Raw genomic sequence first — 27,321 nt, 5'->3', positions numbered from 1 at the left:
TCTCCTATCTATCTATCTATCTATCTATCTATCATCTATCTATCTATCTCCTATCTATCTATCTATCTATCATCTATCTATCTATCTATCTATCTATCTATCTATCTATCTATCTATCATCTATCTCCTATCTATCTCCTATCTATCTATCTCCTATCTATCTATCTATCTATCTATCTATCTCCTATCTATCTATCTATCTATCTATCTATCTATCTATCTATCTATCTCCTATCTATCTATCTATCTCCTATCTATCTATCTATCTATCTATCTCCTATCTATCTATCTATCTATCTATCTATCTCCTATCTATCTATCTATCTATCTATCTATCTATCTATCTATCTATCTATCTATCTATCTATCTATCTCCTATCTATCTATCTATCTATCTATCTATCTATCTCCTATCTATCTATCTATCTATCTATCTATCTATCTATCTATCTATCTATCTATCTATCTATCTATCTATCTATCTATCTATCTATCTATCTATCTATCTATCCCTTTTTTCTCTCTATCCCTCCCTCTCTCCCCAGTCTCTCCCTCTTCCCTCCTGCTAGGCCTCTGGCTCTTCTCTCTCCTCCCAGGCAGGGGGCGCTGGCGCTCTCCTTGCTGCACACCGTCCTCTCTCTCTGCCCTCCTCTTCTCTCGTCGGGCCGGACATGGCAGTGACAGCAGCAGAGCTGGGGGCACACGGAGCCGGGCCGCATACCAGGCAGAAGCCGGACGTCGGGATAATTACCTGGCCGGGGAAGCTGACGAGGCCCGGGGCCTGCTCCTTCACACATAGCGGTTCTTATTAGAAGGCTCGGAGTGTTCCTGAGAAAAGAAGGAGGAGGACGGAGCGGCTGACCCCGGAGCCTGAGCCGCCAGCCCGGCATGAGGAGCCCCCCGGTAAGTGGCCACAGCTAGGACTGCACGAGAAAGGATTGTTAGTAGCCGGGGGTGCACAGGGCACAGAATACCCTGACATAGAGGAGCTCCGGGGCAGCACTGCCTGTGTATAGGGCTCCCCCAGGGAACTACTGGCTGCAGAGCTGTAATCGGACTGCTGCCGTATTATCAGCACCTACCTGTGTAATCATCCAGCACCAGGGGCAGCGCTGCAATCACTATGTATTACTGGTGTGTATATTACATGACTTATCCTGGAGTGATCCTGCATTATACTCCAGAGCTGCACTCACTATTCTGCTGGTGCAGTCACTGTGTACATACATTACATTACTTATCCTGTATTATACTCCAGAGCTGCGCTCACTATTCTGCTGGTGCAGTCACTGTGTACATACATTACATTACTTATCCTGTATTATACTCCAGAGCTGCGCTCACTATTCTGCTGGTGCAATCCCTGTGTACATACATTACATGACTCTGGGTTCGCACCAGCGCTTGATTTCCGTTTTCAGGTTTCTGTCTTCTGCAGACAGAAGATGGAAACCTGTCAGACCATGTCCGACTCTGTGTCTGGTTAAAAAAACGGTTTCGCCGCGGAGAGCACAAAACGCTCACCGGTGCTCAAATGAATGGGTTTGGAAGATGCCGGCAGGTTTCTGTCTCTTGTCCAGTGTTGGGCAGGAAACGGAAACCTGCATAACGCAGACCCCAGGCGCAGGTGTGAACGAGCCCTTACTGAGTTGCGCTGTGACTGTAACTTGTAGTCGCATAAAGATGAAGCCTTGTTCAGTTTCTTTGCAGCGAGAGGTCACATTTGCAGATTGAGCAGGGCCCGATCGGTTTGCGACTAGGAGTCATATTTGTAGCACCTTGAGAATGGCAGTGCGGCTCTGTACACTTAGAGGGGCTCTCCAGATTCTGCTAGTGATGGCCTGTCCTACAATGTGAGTGCGCGGCGCGGTCCTGGCATGGAAGCAATACGCGCTGTCTCTGTACAGCTGATCTGGACCGGCCATGAATAATAAATACTAGATAACCCCTTTAAGTGGCAGGGCAAGACCAAAGTCACTTTGTAGCCCTATCCGAATACTGCAACAATCTGCATTGTGTGAACATGACTTTATATTGTGATCAGTATCCAGGTGATTCTCAGGTTGGCGCCGTATTCTGGGCCTGGAGTAATTTTGCACCCGCTTATTATGCTCTTACATTTTAGGGGGTCCTATATTTCTAAGGACTACACAATGGCCTCTACTCGGTCACCTCTGACCCTTGGCCTGCGGGGCGAGCAGGCTGCATTGGCTTCATCAGGGAGGTTGTGGCCCTTGTGTCTGGTTTCATCGGGGTCCATGGCACGTGACTTTCTATATGTCCTATTGACTTTAGGGGCTGGTTCCTGCCCTGGATCATGTGACCTGAGCCCGCACCCTGGGTTCCCCCATAGCACAGATAAATGGTAGTGAACAAGGCAGAGAAGGCGAGGTGACCTTGGGGACGGGTGCTCGTTCCTATGACCCAGGCTTGGAACCAGACCGGAACTCCCAGGTCCAGCATCTAAACCCCCCCCCCAGAGCAAGCAAGTTAGAAAAGACCCCTGAACAATCCCTTTAATCTCGTTGCCTTGTTCCTATATCGGGGGGTTCGCGGACCCCTCTCCTCCTGATAAGTCACAGATATTTGTCACATGTCATCCCTAACTCGTCTGTCTCCTTACACTCATCGTCTTGTGACTTCTCGACTTGGCAAGTGTTTTTTTTAACCCTTCTCCTTCTTCTTGATTGTGTTCATGGATTGCAGTGGTCACAAGATCTCGGCAGAGATGCGGCCTAGTTATCTAACCTCTCCTTACACGAGGTTCACACTGGCGCCGTCTCCATTGCTCGCGGGGACCAGAATAACGGCGAAGCGGTAAAGCAGCAGGTACACGCGGAGTCTGGTGGGCCCCATTGACTATAATGGGGTTGTCACGGGATGGTTAGAGTCTATACTATAGGCAATGTGTAATATATATTTCATGTGGAATGTATTCTCTAACCTGTTGTAAACATCAGTGTGTAGTTGGCTGATTGGGGTCTAGTGTGTTAGCACATTGTATGCAAATACCTCTAACTAGTGAGGACAATGGGTGGAGATAATCTGATCAGTGTCTCCAAGAAGATGTTGGATGGTGCATTGTCCATAGTAGACAGGGAGTCTGCTCTCCTTGGCATAGGTGAGGGGGGGAAGGATCTGTGGCTCAGCCCTTCCCACCCCCAGGTATAGGTGTAACAGTTTAGTATATAGTATATAGCTAGCAGTTAGTATGTGTTAGCCGGCCTGTGCACAGCTCTGCAGAGAGCCAGAATTTAGTTACAGGACCAAGGAACCAAAGCTATCATTGGATTGTGACTTCTGTGGACTTATTGTTATTACGGTTGATGTGACCGCCGCCGGCTACTAACTTTGTGGATTACAATAAATTGCTGTTGTCTCCCGACCTCTTGCGTCCGTGTTGATTCAAAAGACCATCCGGAGGAAGACGTATACCTTTGCTCCGTGACAACTGGTTGGCAGCGGTGGGATCAACAGCGGACAGCGAGATGGACTACAGCAGCCCAGCGATTAATGGAGCCACAACCTCAGAATACAGGAACTGGACTATGGCAAGTCTACAAGTAAGGGCCCGGGAACTAAACCTGAGTTACCAGGGAAGAACGAAAGATCAACTGATCGAGGCACTGGAGGAGATGACCCTGCAAAGCGACCATGAGGAGGGCTGCCCCCAGGAGACTGGAGAGATACAGGAGTGGCAGGTACAGACCCAAAAGAGCAGATGGGTTGTTTTGTATGAGGAGGAATTGGCAGTGCTGGGGCTAGGAGCAACTGCAGAGCAAAGGAGTAGAGCATTACAGAGGGCTCAGGAAACGGAGAAGGAGGAACAGAGAATGGCGCATGAAAAGGAAAGAATGGCGCATGAAATGCGAATGGCTGAGATAACTACGAGGAATTATAATCAAACGTCGACCCCCAGCCCAACAGTGAGAGAACCACCATATGTCTCCCATAAACACTTCAAGACCTTTGATGAAGCGGCTGGGGATGTTGATGGATATTTTCAGGACTTCGAACACCAGTGCCGCCTGATGGAAGTCCCAGAGAAGGATTGGGTCCGGTATCTGGTGGGGCACCTACGAGATGGGGCTGCGGAAGCTCTCAGAGCCATGGACCCTAGTGATCAGCGGGACTATGAGGCCATTAAAAGAGCGGTGCAGAAGTATTATGCAGTCACTCCAGAGACCTACCGAGTTCAGTTCCGCTCTTTGTCTTACAATGGGGGAAGCTCCTTCCACATGTTCGCCCACAAGTTGAAGCAAGCATGCAAGCGCTGGCTAGAAGGAGAGGAGGCTGTCACAGTCGATAAGATCCTCCAAGTCATACTTAAGGAACAGTTCTTTTCCCAGTGCCCCGCTGAGATCCGTGAGTGGGTGCTGGAACGGAACCCAGCCACAGTTGAGCAAGCTGCTTCCCTTGCAGATGAGGGCCTGACCATCAAGCCGCAGTGGAAGAGGTTGTTTGCAGAGGAGCGGAAAACTACCACAGTCCGCCAGACACCCTTCATCCAGCCACCCACCTTTCGTGCCCGGCCTCAGGATTACAATTCCCCCTCTACCTTTGCCCCAGCCCATCGGCCTCCAGCTATGAACAACCCTGTCCCTAGACAACGACCTACTGGAAGAATGCTAGAGCGCAGATGTTTTGGGTGCGGGCGGCCTGGACATTTGCAAGCTAGTTGCCCTGTTAACATGGGGGCACGGGCCACCGTGGCATCCCGGCCTATTCACTACCTGGGAACCACCCCTAGGACAGAAAGTTTGGCCCCATTTCCAGATGACCCCATGAATGACCCATCTGTTCCACCTCCAGGGGTCTATGGGATTCAGCCTTCCGCCACACATCCCGCAAACCTTCAGCGGAAGCACTTGCAGGAGGTCCTACTGGATGGCCGAACAGTTGTTGGATTCCGGGACTCGGGAGCTTTCCTAACGGTAGCGGACCCCCGAGTTGTGCGACCCGAGGCCCTAGAGGAGGGCCCTGGCATTTCTATCAAGTTGGCAGGGGGTACTCGGAGACGTATTCCTAAAGCTACCGTGGAACTTGACTATGGTTATGGACCAAAACGATGCACAATTGGTGTGATGAGCGGGCTGCCGGCTGATGTTCTGTTAGGCAACGATGTTGGAAATCTACAGTGCCACTTTGTGGGAGCAGTGACCCGAAGCCAAGCTCAGGGAGAAGCCAACATGGATCCACCGGATTTTCTGCCAGATGCCAGCCCTTCAACCCTACAACTTTACCATTCAGCACCGCCGAGGGAACCAACACCAGAACGCAGATGGGTTATCCCGGCAGGAGGACATATGAGCTATAGAGACTGATGTGCATTCCCCAATTTACCTGTGTAGGCCAATTGTGTCATGCACATGTTTTGAGAGGGGGAGGGGTTGTCACGGGATGGTTAGAGTCTATACTATAGGCAATGTGTAATATATATTTCATGTGGAATGTATTCTCTAACCTGTTGTAAACATCAGTGTGTAGTTGGCTGATTCGGGTCTAGTGTGTTAGCACATTGTATGCAAATACCTCTAACTAGTGAGGACAATGGGTGGAGATAATCTGATCAGTGTCTCCAAGAAGGTGTTGGATGGTGCATTGTCCATAGTAGACAGGGAGTCTGCTCTCCTTGGCATAGGTGAGGGGGGAAGGATCTGTGGCTCAGCCCTTCCCACCCCCAGGTATAGGTGTAACAGTTTAGTATATAGTATATAGCTAGCAGTTAGTATGTGTTAGCCGGCCTGTGCACAGCTCTGCAGAGAGCCAGAATTTAGTTACAGGACCAAGGAACCAAAGCTATCATTGGATTGTGACTTCTGTGGACTTATTGTTATTACGGTTGATGTGACCGCCGCCGGCTACTAACTTTGTGGATTACAATAAATTGCTGTTGTCTCCCGACCTCTTGCGTCCGTGTTGATTCAAAAGACCATCCGGAGGAAGACGTATACCTTTGCTCCGTGACAGGGGTCTGTCCCTTGTCCATCATTTTTAAAGTGAGACATGACACAGGACTCTAATGGCGCCCAGTGACTACTATGGGGTCGGTTGGGTTTACGAGCGTATTCCCTGCACTGGATAAGGCTACTTACTATTATACATGCGAGTCTTGGACGTCTCGGTCCAACCATTGGTCACATGACTAACGTCACTTTACTCTGTGTTCAGACAGGAGCAGGCGACATCACAGAATGCAAGGAAAACACTGGTAAGCTTGCAACAAAAAACGCTGGGTGTGAATGCAGCCTCATAAGGGTGCATTTACATGGTGTAATACGGCACTGATTATTGCACGATAACGCGCAGAAGAATCGGCGCTGCAAAACAGAATCCCATCGACTTCAATGCGTTACACGTGTTAAACAAAACCCATTGAAGTCAATGGGATTCTGTTTTGCAGCGCCGATTCTTACGAGAGTTATTGTGCAATAATCAAGGCAGCCTTATAAGAGTGTTTTTAGTTAAGGGGCTGATCCGGTCTCCGAGATTGATGGCCTCTGCTGAGGCATCAGTATTACATCTGCAGGGGTTTGATACCAGGGGCCCCTGCAGATCACCAGTACTGAGACACGCTGCTCATGCGCCGTACAAAGTGTAGCGGGCCCGTATTGGTACAGCGGTGCTGCCCCAACGCCTTCCATGTTCCAGATACTGTGGCTTTTCGATAGGGAAGGTCCTGACTATCAGTGGGCATTCTCGATTGTTCCTGGGATCCCCTAGGACCCCCGCCCATCTGACAATCATAACTTAACTCTCAGGCATTAACATCGCAACCAGCCATTGATTAGAATAGGACCCCTGCATGATACTGGCCGGGTACTGGACGATGGACTTGGCAGTGGGCCGACGTGTTTATCCCCATTTGTCCCCGGACAGAGGATATTCCCGGACTCTTACTATATATATCGATGGCTTATCCTTGGGAGAGGTCATCCATATGTGATCAGTTGGGGTCCATGTTGTGAACAAGCAATGCGATGCGTTCTTTTCCCTGTGCCATGACCTTATAGTCATCATTGACATGGTACAGCAGAAGCTCAGTCCCATTCAAGCGAATAGGTCTGATCTTCAATCCCAAGCACAGCAGCTGTGCAGCCTGCACCTCAGCGATGAGGATCCCGGGGTCTGACCCCACCAGTCACATTGATGACCTCTGCTAAGGAAGGATCATCCATATATAAGTCCTAGGAGTCCTCTGTAAGTCAAGGCTCCTCCTGAACTCCTTAATGTTCCATCTGCTACCTGTATGAATGTGATATTTTTCCTTGTACGTGTATATAATGTATCTCGTCACACAGCTGTGATATTACCGCGTGGCCCTCCATCCTGTTTCGGCTGGGTTATTCTTTAATCCCCCCACAGACCGCTCCCAATGATCAGATCTGGATGTTACGGTCTACACAGGATGCTATAGGGTGGGGAGGGAAATCGCTTCCTTGATGCGCTGACAAAACGTCTTCAGATGTCAGAAGCAATTGATGGCACCTTATGAGCAATGCTTGTTCCTGGGTTATTTTCTACCCATAGGTCCGTCTTGAGATCCCTGGCGCAGAGAAGGGTTGGACGTGTGACGGTCATCGGCACCAATATTGTATTTTATTTTTTGCATTGCAAATAATTGTTGGTGTAGGGTTTGCCAGGCTGGATGTGCGATCCCGTTCCCTGGCGGTGGCATGTGGTGCAAACATTGTTATTGCTTCATTTTGGCTCTCGTCAGCCTTATGTTTTTTTAATTAAGAGCCGGAGCGCGCGCCAAGACTGAAGCGGCAGATGCTGATATTAGCCGAGATGCGGGGCTCGGTGTCTTAAATGTCACAGAGAACGTACTACTCATCGGGATGAGGCAGACATGAAGCAGCCGGGGGGGGTGACACACGCCGGGCCGTGGTGGGCTGCGCCTGGGCAAAGACGTTTCTGCTTCACCAAGTACATGATCTTGCCTGGTGCTGTGCAAAAGCGTGAAGACGTTTATGGCAAGAAACTCTTAAGAAGTGTCCTAAGTAGTAATGCCGAGGGCCCGGGCTGCATTGTATAAGGAAAAAAAGGTTCTTCTGGATAGTTTGCAAAATTTTTTAGACCCAATGTGTTCCCAGACCGTTCACCGCCCTGTTATTAGGAATAGGATAGATCATCAGTTGAGGACCTGTGGGGTTCTGACACCAGGGATCTCCCATGAGCACAGGCTCGGTAAGTTGCAGAGGCTGCAGCAAGTACCTGAACACTGCAGCCTGCTCAGACAGCTGATCAGTGAGGGTCCCGGGTGTCAGACCCAATCTTCAGCTGATGCCCTAAGGATAGTTGTAACGGCCGTCCGGGGCCTATCTCATTGCTCTGACGCGGGGTCACGTTGGAAGCTGAGGCGCACATGGAACGTTGTTTCGTTCAGACAGCCTCGTCCTAGTTGTTATTACAGAATACCCGGGCCCTGTACTTTTTACCTTTTATTAGTTCAGACATTATCGGACCATCTGAGGGTTAATATCAGTAGTCGGAGCTCTCCTCGGTCCCAGACGTTGGTGGCAGGTGTCCGCTATATACTATAGTGTATAGAGTGAGGTCAGCTTATGTGTATTTACTATATGTAGTAACGGATGCGTTGCAGCGCTCACAAGTATTCAGTTATTTTCAGTACAGATATTCGTTCTCCTTCACAGTCTGGGGAAGATTTATTAATAATGTCTTAAATTTAGACAGCGTAAAATTTCAGAAAGATACGCCAACTCCATCACAGTAGGGTCACGCTGTGGGATAGACTTCGCTCCTCTTACTAGACTTCATTCTCTTCCTTTGGGTTCACACGGTGGAAAGTGAAGAGGAAGTTGAGGTGATCTCAGATTCTGCTCCGCTGTCCGGCTCTGTGCGTCTTGTGGTGGAAAACTGAAGTAGAGCTTTGACTTTCTGCCGCAGGTTTGCTTGCGGTTGAGTCCCAGGCACAATAGGAGTGTCGCCTTGCGCTGCAGGTTCTGTGGCTGAGTCGGTCTAGGAAAAAAGACACGTCCGGCGTTTGGGAACAGAATTCGGAGCTTGGCACCATGCACATGACAGAATGGGATGTCCGACGGGGGCTTCCGATGCTCCGTTCCTTTCTGATGAGTATAGAGAAGGTCCTAACCTGCCCCAGAATCGACCCTCCAACGGGGGGATGTTATCCAAGTGCATTCTGTAATAAAATCGCCTCTCCTGGGCTCTGGTGCGACTCTCTGATATCAGGGACCTCAAGGCCTCTTATTGGGCCTCAACAGGTCACATGACATGACCCATGTTAGTTAAGAGACCGCATGGAGTCACACCGGAGCCCAGGACAAAAGTCCAAGGGCACCGCTTATTATAATCTGCGGTCTGAAGAGACTCCCAGGGTATAATAGCAGTTTTGGTGCAGCCATGTCCCCCGGGAGGACCTTGCCCAACATATATTCATACTGTAAAACAGGGTCAGGGAACCTTTGGCTCTCCAGCTGCTGTGAAACTACAACTCCCAGCATGCTCCATTCACTTCCATGGGAGTTCCCAGAACAGCAGAGCCAGTATGCATGCTGGGAGTTGTAGTTTTGCAACAGCTGGAGAGCCGTACGTTCCCTACCCCTGCTGTAAAAGGAGCCCGACCTAAATAATCCCCCTTAATTGTAATTGAGGTAAAATGCCCAATTATTGCCCAGCCCTGGGATAGGCCACAAATGACTTAAACTTGGACAATCCCTTTAATAAATCTGCCCCCTTGTCTAGTACAATGCCTGCATGGTGAGGGACGCGTGTCAGTGTGTAACAGAATAAAAACCGCCATCCAGACCGCTGCAGCACGCTGTGTGTGACTACAGGGTGATAGCGGAGTAGTCGGGGCCCGGAGGACATTGCTGTCTGTCAGCCCATAGTACATAGCCAGGAGCCGTGTTTGTGTAGTCGCTGCATTATTTAGCAGGCAGCTACTGTGTGGCGGGCAGCGCCTGGGACTCGCCTTGTGCTGGCACGCCATATTATACCATTAATGAATAACACACGCATGACAACTTTTTGTAGGTCATTGCTTGCATGAGGTCATCCCCTTCATCGTGTGTCATTACATGGGAGGGTCCGAGCGGCTGCTGCTGCTGCACCCCCGGGCAGGATCTATACACGCCTGATGTTAGGCCGCAGCTCTGTGACCCGTCCGTTCCATCAGACACCTCGTATAGGCCGGGACGCGCGTGTCCTGCTGCACACAGGATTGTCCTCCTTCTGTTCCCCTTATCTTAAAGGATTTAGGATAGATTTTTTTCGTACGGAGGATAAAATAAGAAAATCTTTTAACCCCTTAATGACCAGCTAGTAGTGGCATTAAGAACGCGGCGATTTTTCTATCCGTATTCGTTTTGGTTCACAACTTTGCCGCTGCTTCCGCAGGTAGACTCTACGTCTTTGTACCCTACCAGCCGCGTTCCGGATATTGTCCCCGTGAACTATAATGACGTACGTTGAGGTTCCTGCAGATGTTCCTCTTGTGATGTAACCTTGCCGTCTTGTTGGCCACGATTGTGCTGGGATTAGGATTGGATGGCGCTGCGCGGTCTCGCCGCGTCTGGGTGGACATTGTGCCGCTTCTGCAGCTGCGGTTTTATTCTTTAGGGATTGTGACGACACTTGATTGGTTATTCAGACTTTAATGACTTGTCTATAGCGATGATTGGAGCGGCTTGTACGTGTCTGTAGGTTTTGCATTCGTTGCAGTCACCGGGATCAATAGGAAGACATTATGTAAGGTTTATTACGGTGATGACTATATAGCGGGCCGTTGCAAAATAACATACCGCAGCATTGTGACCAGTTACTTGTACCGCCTATGTCAGAGGTGTAGCTTAATGGATACCTCCAAAAACTAGTCTGCCTTATAGCAGTGTGCACAGACCCTATATGGCGACACGTAGAATAGTTACGGTTCTGTATTAACCTCTCCATGTGCCGTCTGTGAGACATCTTATGTTCAGACTAAGGTCTCGTATTTTCCATATTTTCATCCAGGATAAAAATTTTGATGACCGATCCTAAGGATACATCACCCATGACAGATCAGCAAGGGTGCACCACCCTCTCCGGTTGTTTTGATATACAGAGAATGGAACAGGAAGCAGACAGCTCCGTTCTCAATTTAGTGGCCAGAACAGGTACTGCAGATCAGCTCCATCTCACTTGAATAGGAGTTAGGCTGCAATGACTCTGCTCAGCCACTATACAATGAACGGCGCTGTCTGCTTCCTGCTCCATTTTCTTTGTATCAGCTCCAGATGTCGGACCACCACTGATTAATATTTTTAGCCTGGACAACCCCTTTAAACGATGTGTTTCATCAAAGACAACCCCTTTCAGAATGTGGCCCCCAGGACGATCAGCTGATTGACCCGGGCCCTCCTCCATAGCACTTTCCCTGCAGCCCCAGAACCTAAGACGCTGCTGCAACCCCTCTGAGCACAAGATGCATGGACACCAAGGTAATAATGGCAACCCTTACAGTCACCATTTTGGTCACGTCACTCTATATCCGCCTCCATATTAGCGGGCCGTCCCCGTAATCCGTCTCTGCACACGCCCTTATGGACTAGTAAATGCTGGTGATGTAACTCACATGGTGCATTCACCCATAACATTGCCGGGCAGGGGGGGTTTCTGGCCATTTGAGCAACATCCCTTCCGGAACGAATCCCGCCGAGGAGAAAATCCATGTGACGGCCCCGCTCCTGTAAGTGGAATTGACAAGTGAGCCTTGACGTGCCGTGAAAAATGTCAGCGATTTCACAGTCCATTGGTGGCCGTCCTGTAGGTTTATCCCCAATTTGCTGCTAAGGTTTTGACTTGTGAGAAGAAGAGGATGATGTGACTTCATTTTACATAGATGAAGAGGTTAATCGCAACGTAATGTCATGACTATGGATTGTGCATAGTTTGGCGGGCCGCGGAGGCATGCATGTCATCCATGTGCCGTTCGTGATGCTCAACCACGGTCCAGAGATTCGCACGTGGTCGCCATATAGAGTAAAGTAACAGGTATATCAATGTATCTCAACGCAGTGTATCCGTACAAGACACTCCTTTGGCATACACTGGGTGTCACGGGCATGCATTACTGAATAGTTCCCACCTATATCTCATATACACATATCTCTTTTCCATAAGACCCCCTAGCCATCTGGAAAACAGGACCCACAAGTGCCCCACTGCTGATCAGCACTCCATTCGCTTTGGGATGACTGTCTCCATCAAACCCATAGAAGTGAATAGAGCGGCGTGTGTACTACTGCTCTAGTCACATGGGGAACATAGGATCACCCATTTTCCACATCGCTGAGGGCCCGATGGTAGAAACCCCAATGATCAGACACTTATCCCTATCCTGTGTGGATCTACACTGCTGGTTCGCGTCATTAGACCTGTGCTCGGGATAGGATTGGAAGTCCTAATACAGTTTACATAGGCTGTATGAATAAGTCCCTAGGGCCGTGATGGCGAGCCTATGGCATGGGTGACAGAGGTGGCACTCAGAGCCCTATCTTTGGGCATCCGTCCGTGGAGACGGGTCACTGGGGGGTCACTGTGCAGCAGATTATACTGTGTGGGGACCACTGTGCAGCAGGTTATACTGTGTGGAGGCCACTGTGCAGCAGGTTATACTGTGTGGAGGCCACTGTGGAGCAGATTGTACTGTGTGGGGGCCACTGTGCAGCAGATTATACTGTGTGGAGGCCACTGTGCAGCAGATTATACTGTGTGGAGGCCACTGTGCAGCAGATTATACTGTGTGGGGGCCACTGTGCAGCATATTATACTGTGTGGAGGCCACTGTGGAGCAGATTGTACTGTGTGGGGGCCACTGTGCAGCAGGTTATACTGTGTGGGGACCACTGTGCAGCAGATTATACTGTGTGGGGGCCACTGTGCAGCAGATTATACTGTGTGGGGGCCACTGTGCAGCAGATTATACTGTGTGGAGGCCACTGTGGAGCAGATTGTACTGTGTGGGGGCCACTGTGCAGCAGGTTATACTGTGTGGGGACCACTGTGCAGCAGATTATACTGTGTGGAGACCACTGTGCAGCAGATTACACTGTGTGGGGGCCACCGTGGCCCAAATTGTACATTGTGGGGACCACTGTGCGACAGATTATACTGTGTGGAGGCCACTGTGCAGCAGATTATACTGTGTGGGGGTCACTGTGCAGCGGATTATACTGTGTGGGGGTCACTGTGCAGCGGATTATACTGTGTGGGGGTCACTGTGCAGCAGATTATACTGTGTGGGGGTCACTGTGCAGCAGATTATACTGTGTGGGGGTCACTGTGCAGCGGATTATACTGTGTGGGGGTCACTGTGCAGCGGATTATACTGTGTGGGGGTCACTGTGCAGCGGATTATACTGTGTGGGGGTCACTGTGCAGCGGATTATACTGTGTGGGGGTCACTGTGCAGCGGATTATACTGTGTGGGGTCACTGTGCAGCAGATTATACTGTGTGGGGGTCACTGTGCAGCAGATTATACTGTGTGGGGGTCACTGTGCAGCGGATTATACTGTGTGGGGGTCACTGTGCAGCAGATTATACTGTGTGGGGGTCACTGTGGAGCAGATTGGACTGTGTAGGGGTCACAGTGGAGCAGAAAGCTCTATAAAGCCCCATTCACATGACCATATTTTGCAGGTCTGTAATTGTGTACAATTATGGATCCGCACATTATTAAGGTTAATTTGCCGTGTTGGCACTTTATGATAAATTAGCGGGTTTTGGGTTGCAGTTTGGGCACTCGGTTCGCTATCACTGTCCTAGGGTGACTGTATGTGTGTGGGATATCTTATAGTACACAGACTTTTTGTGGTTGCTGGGTCTAGGGGCCCCCTGTAAATATCTGATCCATTACCTGCCTAGCGTCAGGTCTCTGTTCTCGTATGTCAGTGCTATGGCCTTGATTCTTATTCAGACCTTGCAGCTAATCCTGTTTTCCTCGCTGTTCTTTCAGCTCTTCCAGTCTTTGTTATAAAATTTGTGTCATTTTATGTGTCATTTCTTCTGAGAATTGCAAATGGGATTGTGGTTTAATTTTAGGCAATGTCATTAATTTACGTCACCCTCCTAAGGACCTGTGGGGTGGGGGGGAGGGGGTGATGTAGCTCCCTTGTAATTCACCCTGCGTCAGCGGGAGAAGTGCGGTGAAAGTGACCCGCTGTAATGAGATCTGCTACAAAGCGTCCTACGAATTGTTCCGGCAGACACGGGAGCGCTGACAATCTTCTGTCTTTCTGTCACAGAGAAGCCCCTCTCCTCCCATTACCTCTCCGCTGCGGGGGCTCGAGTGCCCTGAGAGCCTCTATAAATGCATTTCCCGAAATCCATCACCAGGAAAGAGACGATTTAGCCGACAGGTCCCAGTCCTGAGCTTTCATCTTAAAACACGCCGCGCTTCTCTGCCATCAATGTCACTCATCTAGGTTATTTTTATATATTGTTTTATGTTATATTTTTCGCCATCGCACAGTTTGTTATATGAGGGTCACATAGAACCGAAATAGGATTGTTCAAGGTGAGACCAACATGGCGGCCGCCTTCTAGAAATAGCGCCGCCCCTGTCCATAGGATGTGTGTGATATACGGCTCAGCTCCATTGAAGTGAATGGATATGAGCTGCAATACCACGCACAACCTGTAGACAAGTGGGGCGCTATTTCTGGAAGAAGGTAGCAATGTTGGTTTAAGACTTACATTGGCCTTTCCTAGTGAGCTAGAATACACCTGTAAAAGGGGGAACTTACCCTAAATATTACCCTATACACTGTGTAACGGAATGCATCCCTTTTTGTCTTACAGGCCGAGACCTCAGCGTGACGGGGCCTTAACAAATGGAGAACTATTTTGAGGAAGAATCGTGTAACCTGGACAAAGTGTTAGATGAATTTGAAAAGAACGAAGGTGCGATAGTAAATCCAATATGGTGACTTCTGAGCGGGGGTGGGTTGCCTACAACGATTGCGAAGGGTTACACCTTCCTGCAACTCCTGACAGATGTGCGCAGTAAAGGGATCCTATCATTAAAACTCAATTTTTTTGTCCCTAACACGTAGGAATAGCCTTAAGAAAGGCTATTCTTCTCCAACCTTTAGATGTCTTCTCCGCGCCGCCGTTCCGTAGAAATCCAGGTTTTTGTCGGTATGCAAATGAGTTCTCTCGCAGCACTGGGGGGCGGTCCTCAGTGCTCAAACAGCACTCAATGCTGTGAGAGAAATCTCCAGCTCCGCCTCCATCTTCTTCAGTCTCTGCGCATCTTCTTCCGGCGGTGGCTTCAAACTTCTAGACCTCAGGCCTAGGGCAAAGCCAACTGCGCATGCCCGCTGTCCACAAGAAAATGGCCGCTTACACAGTATTGTAAGCGGCCATTTTCTTGTGGCTTGTAGGCATGCCCGAGGCCTAAAAATTTGAAACTGGAAGAAGACGCATGAAGACCCCGTTCCTGAAGAAGATGGAGGCGGCGCTGGAGAGTTCTCTCACAGCATTGGGGACGCCCCCAGTGCTGTTTGATTGCTGGGGACCGCCCCCAATGCTGCAAGAGAACTCATTTGCATACCGTCGAAAACCGGGATTTATACCGAACGGCGGCGCGGAGAAAACATCTAAAGGTAGGAGAAGAATAGCCTTTCTTAAGGCTATTCCTACGTGTTAGGGACAAAAAAATTGAGTTTTAATGATAGGATCCCTTTAAGGGTACACAGACGAATTTAGAGATGATTCTGCCTAAAAATCAGCACCAAATTGTGTTCAGAATCTGCCTCCTATTGTAGTCAATGGGAATGAGAGATCCAAACAGGACTCTAATATAAGAATAAGCGTCCTGCTCAATCCCACAGAAGCCGTGACGTGAGCCAACCCCCCCTAGTCCTCCTCACTGGTCGCCCCCCTATAATATTGGGGGTATTTTAGGGGTTATATCTTTTCTGACAATTGATCACGCACCTTTTGCTTTCCAGATGAGAACGTTTCGCCCAGATTGTTGGACGCAAAGTGGAATCAGATCCTAAATCCTCCTTCTCGACTGACGGAGAATTCGGCACTGGACAATGTCAGTAAATCAATCATCGCCATCGAGGCTCACCTCAAAGACCGGTCACCCAGCCTGAAGCCCTGTTCCAATGGAGAGATTGAATGCGTTACCCCAGAGCTGTCCACTATGGTGACAGAAGACGCCAGCATGGCTGAGGACAGGAAGGCCCAGCCGGAAAACATATGCAGTACCAATGCTTTGCAGTGCGACCAGGAGTCCCTGCTGGCTGACGTCACCCTAAATATGAGCTGCGGTATAAGTGCCGCTCCTGGAGAGGGTGCACCTCCTGGCAGCGCTCCTTCATGCCAAGCTACCGGGAACCCTGAAATTGCTGTGGACAGTGACAAGATCTTGCAAAGTCCGTTACATGTTACTTACAGCAGTCCGCAACCACAGACCGATCCAGACTGTAAAAACGTGGCTACTATAGAGACTAGTGTATGTGCCACCGTGCAGAGGCCTAGTAGCATTCATAGTAGTGTTTGTCAAAATAGCACTGAAGACCTTAATAGTCCACCCCGTCCTGTGCCCCCGATGTCTGCCATGTGTCAGCTTCCTCCTATGGAAAATGACAATAGAAGTGTATCCTGTGCATTTGATGGCCCAAATATCATCCAAGTGGGAGATGATTCCAACGAAAAACATCTAAAAGCCTCCTCTCTCCCCTCCACAGATAAGCAGGTAGTCCAGGTCTGTGCGGGCGAGCAGAGCTCTGCAGATATCGATCCCCTAGAGCCGGCTAGTGATGGTCTCCAGCCCCACGGGTCTCCTGGACTAGTGGTGGAGCATTTCTCGGACTCTTTTGTGACCAATGGGGACTTCAGCGCGACTGGCGATAAAGAGACCCCAGATGGGGAGAAAAGGTCCGAAGCAGACGATGAACATGGCGACCGAGACAAAGCTGAGGAGAGTCACCTGCGTGATGCGGATGGGACGGACGCACTGATGTCTCTCCAAAACGGGTGTGATTCCTATGGAATCCAAAACCCACCTGTAGCTCATAACCCAAAGAGTTTACCATCGAAAGAAGACTCTGTGACGGAGGAGAAGGAAATCGAGGAGTGCAAGTCGGAATATTACGCCAACATTTACGAGCAGAGGGATGATGATGTCACGGAGGGGCGAGGACTATTATTAAATGCTGGCGGTGATGTCATGAAGAACCACTTGCACGGCCTCTGCAGTCAGGTAGCGCCTGGGCAGACGTCCAAAACCGCCAGCAGCCTGCAACCTCTTAGTGTCCCCTATGGTGGAGCACGCCCAAAGCAGCCGACTCATCTCAAGCTGCAGATTCCAAAGCCATTATCGGACATGTTACAATGCGACCTGGTCCCCCCCAACGCCGGCTGTAGCTCCAAAAACAAAAACGACATGTTGAACAAGTCAAATCAGAATGACCTCATCGTGTCGGACGCTCTCCGCGACGAAGCGGCAATTCGCAGCCCCGGTTTTGATGCCAACGGTGACCTGCTGGGAGACTACAGGGGCCCCAATAGTCCGTGCCTTGCAGTGTCCCCAGACAGCCCTGATAATGACCTCCTTGCTGGGCAGTATGGGGTTTCTGCCGCCAAGCCATTCACAACTCTAGGGGAGGTGGCTCCAGTCTGGGTCCCTGATTCTCAAGCCCCTAACTGTATGAAGTGCGAGGCCAGGTTTACATTTACGAAACGGAGGCACCACTGCAGAGCTTGCGGAAAGGTATGTCAGGGGGTACATGGTGGGGGTAGTGTACCAAAAAGAGAGCGGCTTTCTGAGCATTTTATATTGCTGACCTAAGCAATATCTGATTGGTGAAGGTCCAACATCTGGCACCTCCACCGATCAGCTGTCTTCAGCTGCTCTGTCCACTGTGTAGGTGCAGTGCCCGGGTACTACAGCTTGGCTCCTGTTCACCTGAATCACAGCCGGGCCGCAGTAGTCGGGAGCGTCCACAACACTGAGAACAGCTGCCTGGTGCGATAGACCATTAAGCGCCTGGTAATCCCCTTGTAATCTCTATTCAGTGTCCGCCAAAATCCCGCACGACATTAGACACCCAACGGATCCCATGACAGTCAATAGGGTCCGTCCCGCTGCACCAACGGACAAAACAATACTAGTGTGAACCTAGCCTTAGTCAGTAATGCGTACTTGTCATCTAAATTCACCCATCTCATTTGGATCTGACAACCATATTGTGTTTCCAGGGTGACTTGCCTGGTCCCAGATGTCTGCTGCTGAGAGCAGATGCTGCTTGCCGCTCGCCGCGTAGTGTTTGCTGAGCATAAAACAATATGCCATCACTTTGCAAGGTTGTAATAACCCTTTAAGGTGGGGAACGTGCCACTAGTTCTGTATACAAAAAATGACATCATATTCACATTCACTGCTGACTTTTCATCAGCCCCATTCAAGTGAATGGCGCTGAGCTACAATACCAAGCACAGTCACTGTGGTAGTCAATGAAGAGGTCGCTCCCTTCACCCAAACACTGCCACATCTTCAACCAGTGGTCCCAGTTGTCAGACCCCCAATGATCCGGTATTGATGGTCTATCCCAGGGGTTGGGAACCTTCGGCTCTCCAGCTGCTGTGAAACTACAACTCCCAGCATGCTCCATTCACTTCCATGGGAGTTCCCAGAACAGCAGAGCCAGTATGCATGCTGGGAGTTGTAGTTTTGCAACAGCTGGAGAGCCGTACGTTCCCTACCCCTGGTCTATCCCATCCCTCTAGCCCTGGAAGTAAGATATCAGGTCTTCCCTGTGCACACGCCAGCTTCTATGGAGCGATATCTGTGATGTTTTTGCAGTGATTCACCCCAGTGTCTGTCTTTATATACTGGATATGTGATATACACGCATGATATAGCATATATAGTCATATATAGGTGCAGTGACCTCTACTCTGGTCTTCCGTCAGGTATTCTGTGCTGCCTGCTGCAGTCTCAAATGCAAACTACTGTACATGGATAAGAAGGAGGCTCGTGTGTGCGTTATCTGCCATTCTGTACTCATCAATGGTAAGTGCCCTTATACGGTAGATTAGCCATTTTTGGGAAAATTCTCTTGGGTTTACAATAGTAAAGCATGTATGTCCACTCTTATGCCTTTGCATTGACTTATATGGCAGCACAATTGCTGGGTTAGCAAATTTCGGCTGTTAGACTACGACTTCCAGGGTGCTCTGTTCACTTCTATGGGAGTTCCAAGGACAGCAGAGCAAGTATGCATGCTGGGGGTTGTAGTTTCACAACAGCTGGGGGGGCTGCAGGTTATCTACCCCTGCTGCAGAGTGTTGCAGTTCACCAGCTGTTGCAGGACTACAATTCTCAACATGGCAGTGTGGTCAGGGCATGCTATGAGCTGTAGTCCTGCAAGTTGGAGTTCAGGTCAGACATAGAATTTTTTTTTTGCTCTGTGCCGTTTTTTTGGCATTGCCTTAATTCTCTGCAATGTTTTTTCTTTTCAGCTCAAGCATGGGAGAACATGATGAGTGCGTCGGTTCAGAGCCCAAATCCCAACAACCCTGCGGAGTACTGCTCCACCATACCCCCAATGCAACAGGCACAAGCGTCAGGAGCCCTCAGTTCCCCACCTCCTACCGTCATGGTGCCCGTGGGGGTCCTAAAACATCCAGGAACTGAAGGTGAGGCCGTTGAAGGTGAGATCATTGTACAGTGTTACACAGCGGTCATTTGGATACGTAGCTGTGATATAAGGACGTCTCAGGCCCGCAGGATTTGCAGAATAGTATAGAAATGACCGTACCCTTTATTGCTTCACACAGGTTCTTGCTCTGGTCCGTATTCTGATGAGACCTTTATGGCATATCGTTGGGTCCGCTGTCTATGGTTGAGCCCCATGTCTTCCATTTAGCTGTAAGAGCTACTAAAAAAACCATAATGGCAAGCTTATCAAGTGTACACGTGACCCCCTGCTTATCTGTGTGCGTTGGGTTAGGGTTACGTGTTCTGTTACAAAAATCACGTTTTATTTGCACAACACGTCACTCTCCGAGGCCTAGCCTTGCTGAGGAGCCAGTTCCAAATGGCCAAAGTTGCCCTGAAGCCCCCTCAGGGTGTTGTCTCTTGGATCATTTGATCACTCCAAGCCGCCTGGCAAATTGGTGATTTTGCAGAGCCAGGCGTTTTCCCCAGAGCGACCTCTGCAGGAGGATTGAGGTATTACGTGGTGGGCATTCAGACTGCATGACAGTCCCTGCAAAAAGGACAACTTGACTCTATCCTATTGGTAGTGACTCTCAGTTCTGGCTTATAGAGGGGAGCTTATAGATGACCTACAGGTTTATATGGACAGATAATGACTTTATTTAACCCCCCAACTGCCCAGGACAAGGTGCTTGGTGTTCACTGCAGGATATAAAGATGTCGGAGGTGAAATGATGAGGATTTTTCCTTTCTTTCCTCCTCACTCCTCTGGTTTATTCCCCCTCCTGAGGTGTGTCACTTGGACTTCCTGCAAATTCCATTCTTTTCCCCCGGAGGCCTCTCAACATTTTCTTCCATTGTTTGCTTGTATTTCAGCCACTGTGGTCCTTCACATTCCTCTAACAACTTGTCCTCGGTATTTAATAGGTTTTATGGGTCCTTTTATGCTAAATTTTATCTGGTCAGTCCTGTCTATGGAGGTAATACAGAGTCTACAACACTGTATATATAATACTGATACAATACAGAACCTACCGTATATATGTTATATAGAACAGGGGACCTGCCATGCCGTATATATAATATGGGGCCTGCCATGCTGTATATATAATACAGGACCTTCCATGCTGTATATATATAATACGGGACCTGCCATGCTGTATATATAATACGGGGCCTACAATACTGTATATATAATACGGGTATACACAACTAAATATAGGGCAAAAAATTGGCAAAGCAATATAAGTAGAACACTATGCTAAAAAAGCGCACTGCCACAGAAAATGTTTAGCAAAAAATATATAAAGCTTTATTTAAATACATTTTAAAACATATATAAGACAGAAATAATGAATGGGGTGATACAACCAAACAGAACAATGAAGGCCCAAGATGGAATACTAATGGTTGATGAGGAATAAATGACACTTACATTACATATATATAAGGATATGTGAAACATATCCTTATATATATGTAATGTAAGTGTCATTTATTCCTCATCAACCATTAGTATTCCATCTTGGGCCTTCATTGTTCTGTTTGGATATATAATACGGGGCCTACAATACTGTATATATAATACGGGACCTGCCATGCTGTATATATAATACGGGACCTTCCATGCTGTATATATAATACGGGACCTTCCATGCTGTATATATAATACGGGACCTGCCAAGCTGTATATATAATACGGGACCTGCCATGCTGTATATATAATACGGGGCCTGCAGTACTGTATATATAATAACACTGGACCTTCCATGCTGTATATATAATACGGGACCTTCCATGCTGTATATATAATACGGGACCTGCCAAGCTGTATATATAATACGGGGCCTACAATACTGTATATATAATACGGGACCTGCCATGCTGTATATATAATACGGGACCTTCCATGCTGTATATATAATACGGGACCTTCCATGCTGTATATATAATACGGGACCTTCCATGCTGTATATATAATACGGGACCTTCCATGCTGTATATATAATACGGGACCTTCCATGCTGTATATATAATACGGGACCTGCCAAGCTGTATATATAATACGGGACCTGCCATGCTGTATATATAATACGGGGCCTGCAGTACTGTATATATAATAACACTGGACCTTCCATGCTGTATATATAATACGGGGCCTACAATACTGTATATATAATACGGGACCTTCCATGCTGTATATATAATACGGGACCTGCCAAGCTGTATATATAATACGGGACCTGCCATGCTGTATATATAATACGGGACCTGCCATGCTGTATATATAATACGGGACCTGCCATGATGTATATATAATACGGGACCTGCCATGCTGTATATATAATATGGGACCTGCCATGATGTATATATAATACAGGACCTGCCATGCTGTATATATAATACGGGACCTGCCATGCTGTATATATAATACGGGACCTGCCATGCTGTATATATAATACGGGACCTGCCATGCTGTATATATAATACGGGACCTGCCATGATGTATATATAATACGGGACCTGCCATGCTGTATATATAATACGGGACCTGCCATGATGTGTATATATAATAACATTGACCTGCCTTGCTGTATATATAATACGGGGCCTACCATACTGTATATATAATAACATTGACCTGCCTTGCTGTATATATAATACGGGGCCTACCATACTGTATATATAATAACATTGACCTGCCTTGCTGTATATATAATATGGGGCCTACCATACTGTATATATAATAACATTGACCTGCCTTGCTGTATATATAATATGGGGCCTACCATACTGTATATATAATAACACTGGACCTGCCATGCTGTATATGTAACATGATGGGACATACACGACTGAGCCTAATTCCTTATAGGATACCCATACAGTCCATGTGTTCTCCTCGCAGGGTCGCAGTCCAGAGAGCAGAGGAGGGTCTGGTTTGCCGATGGCATTTTACCAAATGGGGAAGCTGCTGATGCGGGAAAAGTGAGCGCAGCTCCTGCGGCTGGAAACCTGACAGTATCGCATGACACTAACAAATCCTCCCCAAGCAATTCTCCATCATCAGAGGTAAGGCTATACTGCGGGGAATCTACAGGAAGCCTTGTGTGATGTCACCGGAGCAGTGTAACCTCGCCATATACATAATCAGGAGTCTGACATTACAATTACAATTGGTATTTTTTATTTTTAACTTGTTCTTCTTTGTTCTCTTTCCTCCATCTTTGTTTTTTTAGACTGAGAACACGTCCGGCTTCTGCGGCAGTATAACTCAGGTCGGCAGTGCAATGAACCTTATACCAGAGGACGGGCTTCCCCCTATTCTCATCTCTACCGGCGTGAAAGGAGGTGACTTGGGAATAAATGATTGTGCTATAGTGTGACAGGGTATTGGCATTGAGCGCCTATTGGTCACCTGCTGCAGCTCAGTCCCATTCAAATGAATGAGGCTGAACTGTAATACCAAGCACAACCACTATACACTATATGGCACTGTGCTTGGTAAGTAATAGAGGCCATAGCAATAGATATCCTATGGACGTGTCCGTTACCTCTTCGTTTCTCCAGTTTACGCCACGATATGCCTTAGCTCCTTAGGTTTTATGTGTAACCCCTGGAATTTTAGGATGGATTTCATTGGCTAATATTTAGCGATCCTTTCCCTCCTAGATTATGCAGTGGAAGAACGCCCCTCCCAGATGTCCGTCATGCAGCAGCTAGAAGATGGCGGACCAGACCCCCTGGTGTTTGTCCTGAACGCAAATCTCTTGGCAATGGTGAAGATTGTGAATTGTACGTCATGTCGTTGAGTCTGAATGTTTTTGCAGTGGAAGCCACAAACCCCTATGGCCCCGACTCAATGATTGCTAGAATGGAGCCTCGAGCCCCCTATACCTCCTCACTGCTATGAGGACAAATGGGGAGGTGGTCACGTCTGCACCTTCACTTACCCTTAGAATAGGCCACCCTATGAGGATCGCCAGGGTTCGGCACCCAGGATCCCCTTGGATCTGCTGCTTGGAGTGGCAGCGACACTCCATGGGCGCCAATTCTGATTCCCGGACTGTGACCTTCTGTTTGCAGTTCAGTCCCATGCAAATGATTGGGATGAGCTACAATACCAAGTGCAACCACTATCACTGTAACACTGTCCGCAGCGGTCCTGGGTGTCCGATCCCGCTGATCTTCAATTAAAGGGGTTAGGCCACAAAGACTATTTATCCACTGCCCATAAGATCAAGACTTAATATCTGATTTTTGGGGGTCTGCTGATCCTGAGCAAGGTGGTGTTTACCATGTTGTGCATTCAGTCTCTGTATAGAGGATAAGTATTCTACATGGAATAGCCCCTTTAAGTTTAGAAAGCCCCTTTAAGATTGAATATGTCCATCTAGACTTGATGCATCACATGACCTTATTTGCCCCTGCCTGGCGCTGACCACTAACATTATTTTGCTACCCTCCTATTTGCATTTGTCAGTATTCTAACCTTATGTGGAATTATAATCTAGTGTGTGGATCCTGCGCTCGGATTAGGATATAATGTAGGAATACATTGTCGTCCATTGCTACTTGCTAGGTTGCGGATCCAGGTTCACTTAGGGCTGCCTGTGCTTTGTTTCCTGCAGATGTGAACAGGAAGTGTTGGTGTTTCACCACTAAAGGAATGCACGCCGTGGGCCAAGCCGAGCTCGTCATCCTCCTGCAATGCCTGCCCGACGAGAAGTGTCTGCCCAGGGATGTCTTCTGTCACTTTGTGGAAATTTACCGGGAAGCGTTGGCAGGTAGGTGGCAAGGCCGGGAGGAGACTGTGAGATTTCACAGGGACCAGCGGAAAGTTCATGACTTCATTCTTATACTGAGTCCCAGCTTGTGCCGTAGGAGCCGGACCTGAGACATCGGGGCTTCTCACTACCTGTGGACACCACTAGGGGGAGGCTATGACCTAATGGGGGAATTTATTGAAATTGGCAGTTTTGTTTGACTTTTGTGTTGTCTGATTCTTTGCAGCAAAAAAAATGCACTTCCTCCAGTTTCTAACTAGCTGGCCATTTTGGGGAAAGGTGGATTGGGGCAAGGGACACCTGGGACCAACAAATTTACTATACTGGTATGAATTATACCAAAAATCTAGGCCTGTCCCCATGGGAGTGCACCTGAATTATTAATAAGGCGGAGCCTCGTAGTCCTGGTGCAATCTCGCTCTGACCTGGATTAACACAGGAGATGAATAAATCCCCCCCTCCCCCATATTGTCTGACTTTTGACAGTGTAAGCCTATTGAGTAGGGGGATAGTAAACAAAGTATAATATAGGGGGTCCCCCTAGTACTCGGTTACTGGAGTGTACCCAGCCAACTGTACCAAAACGCTGCCTGATATCCTGGCCAATGCAGGCCCGCAGCTGTCTAGTGGTTTGTTTAGTTGCCAACAAAAAAAATCCCAGTTTTTGGGCCACTGTGTATATTAGGCTGCTCCAATTTTATTGAACCACTCTCCTTTCCCAGTAGGTAAGTATAGGGCAGGGTGCGGAAACCATTAAAAAGTGTCCCACTGTTATTTTCCAATGTATTCTATCAGTATGCAGCAGGCTCCCCCTAGTGGTGACTGTAGGCAGCCAGAATTTTATGATTTACTGCAATGTCTGTACAGGGGATTTGGACACCAAATATTGCACCTTCTCTCTACCTGGTTCTGTACTGCAGGCGTTGAACAGATAGCCATATAGTAATGTAATATACTGTATCTGTATTTGCTTCCATCCTAGGTAACATGATTGGAAACTTGGGGCACTCGTTCGTCAGCCAAAGCTTCCTCGGCAGTAAGGAACACGGAGGATTCTTATATGTTACACCCACGTACCAGTCCCTTCAAGACCTGGTACTCCCTGCACAGCCCTACCTGTTTGGGATCCTCATTCAGAAATGGGAGACACCGTGGGCCAAAGTTTTCCCCATGCGGCTCATGCTTCGTCTGGGAGCAGAGTACAGACGTGAGTGCTGGGAAACCTTCACTTTCTACAATCTTTGCACATTTTTCACTTAGATTTGTTACCAGGTGTGTAATCCTTCCCTTCTGTCTGTTCAGTGTACCCGTGTCCGCTCTTCAGTGTCAGATTCCGGAAGCCGCTATTTGGGGAGACCGGCCACACAATCATTAATGTCTTGGCTGTGAGTATCTATAATAATAATATTGTAGTATAGGTTGATGTTTATCCCGTGACTGGTATTACGACTCATTTGGTCCAGAACGAAGCTGCAGTACCAGGCATGACCACTGCTAAAAGGATGGCGCTGTGCCTGGTAAACTAAGAAGAGATATAGGCTACAGCTGATCAGCGGGGTGCCTGGAGTTGGCCATCTACATTTTATATTGATGGCTTATCTTAAGGCTAGATTGTCTTTTGCAAAGAACCTGATAACAAATCCAGATTGGTTATAATATCTGTAAAGAATAAATTTATCATGTATCACCTATAGAGACCCGATCTCAATCCCTTCTTTGTTTCTTGTAGGATTTTCGGAATTATCAGTACACGCTGCCGGTCGTCCAGGGATTGGTAGTGGATATGGAAGTCAGAAAAACCAGCATCAAGATTCCCAGCAATCGATACAATGAGGTATCTGCCATTGCTTCAATGTTCTTGCTTGGGCACCCTTAACTTTTGTTTGCTTCTTCAGGGCTTGTCTTATGTGGGCGGCCAGCGTGGGGGGTCAGGTCAGGATTCGGAAACCCCTGGAGAGATCTGTGTATTGTCTGCAAATCTATGCTGACCAATATGGATGACAATCCATGTAATGTGTGTGCGAACACCCCGGGAGAACCGTGACAGTCCAGCTTCCTGTACGGTTCTCCCAGGGTGTTCGTAGTTTGCATATGGACAGACTGGTTGCACCCGAACAAGAGCATTTTGTTGCAATCTTCTTTCCGTTCTGGTCCATAGAGGGCGCCCTCTAACGTTTTTACGTCTGTCTGTGTGAGAGAGATAGGGATCAGGATGTACTGTCTACAGGAGACATGATAGCAGCCAGTCTCCTCCCAGCAGCTCAGGGACAACTGAGACTGCAGACGGGAAAACTGCCAAAACTGCAGAACACAAGTCCTATAATGGTCATTGTATAATGTTACTGCTCATAGGCGCACAAAACCTGTTTGAAAGGTAAAGGACTCTTTAAGATTACTATAAAGTCCTTAACATGTACTTGTAGGGGAAGTAGGCGACCTGTGCGGGGTGTTTGATTGATGGGGTTTAGTGCCCGGACTACTGGGGCAATGCCAAAGCAATTACAACTTGGCAGGGTTCTGCTTGGCAATTGCTAGAGATTCCAGCTTCGATCTTCACGCCGATCTTTGTTCCATGCCATTTATTTTAATTAATTTTTCTTTCTTTTCCTGAAAACCAGATGATGAAAGCCATGAACAAATCTAATGAACATGTCCTGGCCGGGGGCACGTGCTTCAACCAGAAGGCCGATTCCCACTTGGTGTGTGTGCAGAATGACGACGGCAACTACCAGACACAAGCCATCAGTATTCATAAGCAGCCGCGCAAAGGTAACGGCCTGGACCGTGGTGTAGCATGGATCCGGGAGTGATGGCGCTGACAGTCATGTGACCT

General features: G+C 48.2%; 1 protein-coding gene across 2 annotated transcripts in view; it reads left to right on the top strand.

Moving 5' to 3' along the window:
* The first annotated feature begins 660 nt into the window (after positions 1-660).
* The window catches only part of ZFYVE9 (zinc finger FYVE-type containing 9), a 33,836-nt gene continuing 7,175 nt past the window's right edge, over positions 661-27,321 (top strand). Inside the window, exons 1-13 of one of the 2 annotated variants that reach the window (XM_075287067.1) lie at positions 661-903; positions 14,826-14,927; positions 15,980-17,751; positions 18,954-19,053; positions 19,503-19,694; positions 22,610-22,773; positions 22,941-23,052; positions 23,374-23,496; positions 24,333-24,488; positions 25,471-25,695; positions 25,791-25,873; positions 26,218-26,322; positions 27,107-27,257. In XM_075287067.1, the coding sequence (XP_075143168.1) occupies positions 14,858-14,927; positions 15,980-17,751; positions 18,954-19,053; positions 19,503-19,694; positions 22,610-22,773; positions 22,941-23,052; positions 23,374-23,496; positions 24,333-24,488; positions 25,471-25,695; positions 25,791-25,873; positions 26,218-26,322; positions 27,107-27,257 (3,253 nt within the window). In that variant the 5' untranslated portion in view covers positions 661-903; positions 14,826-14,857. The remainder of the gene's footprint in view (positions 904-14,825; positions 14,928-15,979; positions 17,752-18,953; positions 19,054-19,502; positions 19,695-22,609; positions 22,774-22,940; positions 23,053-23,373; positions 23,497-24,332; positions 24,489-25,470; positions 25,696-25,790; positions 25,874-26,217; positions 26,323-27,106; positions 27,258-27,321) is intronic. The other variant, XM_075287068.1, reaches the window with a different exon arrangement.

This window comes from Leptodactylus fuscus, chromosome 9, assembly GCF_031893055.1.
Source record: "Leptodactylus fuscus isolate aLepFus1 chromosome 9, aLepFus1.hap2, whole genome shotgun sequence".
NCBI classification, from domain to species: domain Eukaryota; kingdom Metazoa; phylum Chordata; class Amphibia; order Anura; family Leptodactylidae; genus Leptodactylus; species Leptodactylus fuscus.
Note: the sequence above shows the minus strand (reverse complement) of the source record. Positions and strands in the feature narration are given on the sequence as shown.